The sequence below is a fragment of the Oppia nitens genome, unplaced genomic scaffold (assembly GCF_028296485.1).
Source record: "Oppia nitens isolate AA-2021 unplaced genomic scaffold, nextdenovo-longstitch-racon4-pilon3 scaffold28_pilon_pilon_pilon, whole genome shotgun sequence".
In the NCBI taxonomy this organism is placed as follows: Eukaryota; Metazoa; Arthropoda; class Arachnida; order Sarcoptiformes; family Oppiidae; genus Oppia; species Oppia nitens.
The window spans coordinates 622,501-625,000 of NW_026533208.1; the positions used below are offsets into that span (position 1 = coordinate 622,501).

The 2,500-nt window shown below is 16.5% G+C and overlaps 1 protein-coding gene across 1 annotated transcript in view; it reads left to right on the forward strand.

Moving 5' to 3' along the window:
* The window catches only part of LOC128954644 (bone morphogenetic protein 5-like), a 14,850-nt gene that overhangs the window by 11,700 nt on the left and 650 nt on the right, over positions 1-2,500 (forward strand). The window contains exons 4-6 of the mRNA XM_054300246.1: positions 966-1,069; positions 1,747-1,786; positions 2,462-2,500. The exon at positions 2,462-2,500 is cut by the window's right edge and continues 427 nt beyond it. Of these exons, the coding sequence (XP_054156221.1) occupies positions 966-1,069; positions 1,747-1,786; positions 2,462-2,500 (183 nt within the window). The remainder of the gene's footprint in view (positions 1-965; positions 1,070-1,746; positions 1,787-2,461) is intronic.

Below are 2,500 nucleotides of genomic sequence, written 5' to 3' on the forward strand. Positions count from 1 at the left end.
GTTGTGTTTTTCTCCTATACTATAAATATAAGTTATATATATAMTRTATATATATATAACCCACAGAAAAAAACCACTAAATATTTTACCATTAATTTGTTGATAATATTAGTAGTAGTAGTGACGGATCTATTGGGAAATCAATTGTTGACTGTTTTTTTATATTATTGGCAAAATGATAATTGAAACAAAAAAAATCCGAAATTAATGTCGACTTTTATTTTATTAGTTATTTATTTATTTATTATTATTTATGTTGATTTGTAAAAATAAAATAAAAACAATAATTTGGTGGGTGRGTGGGTGGGTGGAGAAAAATAATAAAAAGTTTATTTTTTGGAGAAAAAACAATATTTTCAATTTATTAACTTTTTTTAGAAAATATTTATTRTTTTGTTTTCAATTGGAAACTAATAAAAAAAATTWTTTTAATAATAATAATTTTTTTTTTTTGGTTTATCACACACACACACACACATAAACTTTTWKTTTTGATGAAATTATTTGATGATATTAGTATTATTTGAGAAATTTTTTTTTTTAGCAATAAAATAGTAGATATTAACTGTATGTGTGTGTGATGTTTGAGATACACATAAAAGTGTTATATTATATATATATATATATATACCTTAACTGTATGTTAGGTCACGATTATTGGGTATCTAATCTCTAGTGGTTTTTTTACAATATATATATATATATATATATWTATATTATATTATATTATCCCACTATTATCACTATCTACTATATATATATATATTTTTTTCATTACAAATATTAGCTTTTAATAGTAAATTAAATTACACTATTACTGGTGATCACGTTTTTTTTGCTAAATCAACAACAAAAAAATTAAATTATTTTTATTTTCTATACAATTTTGATATTTCTATTATTATTATTATTAGCATTTAATTTTTAATTATTATTTTTTTTAAAATAAATTTATTTTAAATAAGGTCTTCAAATAACTGTTAAATCATTGTTGGATGAARACATGGATAATGGTATCAAATTTGCTTATAGATATCGTAATCATATAAAYAGACAGCCAATGATTGTCGTATTTACAGYAAATAATAATAATAATAATAAACAAAAATTATTATATAATAATTATAATAATATTGATGAAACAAATAGTAAGTTATAAATTATATAATTATTGTTTTTACAGTTTATTTACATATATATATATATATATATATATATATATATATATATATATATATATATATATATATATATATATATAATATTAAAAATAATATAATAATATATATWTTTTGARAATATAAATAGATTTTATTTTTTTAATATTCTTTAAAAAWTTATTTATATATTTTCAAAATTCTATATTATATTATTATTTTTATATTAAATTTATATTATATATATATACCGGTATATATAAAATTTTATTTATATATATATATATATTATATATTTATAAAAATTTTATATATATATTTATATATTTATATATTTAAATATCATTTTATTTAAATTATTAAGCAATTATATTGAATGTGGAAAAAATGTTTGCAAATACTATTGTATATACTTTATGTTTGAAATACAATTGTATGCATAAACTTATATATTTAAATATTTTTCACTATTGATATACAGGATAGATATATATATATATACCTTATATATGTATTGTAATATTTTATATTAAATGTAYAAAAATATGTATTTTTTAAACCAAATATATATATAGATATTATATTTTAGTTATTTGAGGCAAAATATTTCCTAAATGTTAGTCTATTGTGTACTATTTGCCATTATATATATGGTTATACACAATATTATTATATAATGGTATACCAAAATGTATTATATATTATAATAACATTTTATGTTTGCTTAATGTTATTAATAATAGTAATAATATATATATATATATATCTATAYMTATAYATATATAAAGTTTTGTTGTAACAAATATATTGATTCAATGAAAAATATATATATATATATAATATATACATTTTATTTTTGTTGCAATATATTTGCAAATGTTTTTACTCTCTCTCTCTCTCTCTCTCTCTCTCTCTCTCTCTCTCTCTCTCTCTCTCTCTCTCTCTCTCTTTCATTTTCATTTAACAAATGTTTGAATTTGTTTTTCTTTCTCCTAATTTAAATAACAAATATATATATATATTTCAACATTTATGTCATATGTATCTATCTATTCATAAATAGTATATATATATATATATATATTATTGTGTGTTAGAAATTACCACACAWTTTATAAGTTATATATATATATATATATAACATATCTATATATATATATATTGTAWATTAAAATAGTTTGAAMAAATTTGCAMTAATATATAGTATAATACAAAAACAAAAACAAAAAAGTTTCTCATTATTGTATATATAATATAGAAAATTGTTTTTCTTCACCAAAAAAAAAATTTGAAAAAAATATTAGGCAAACAACACGACTACGGATTCAGTCAATTGGATGACA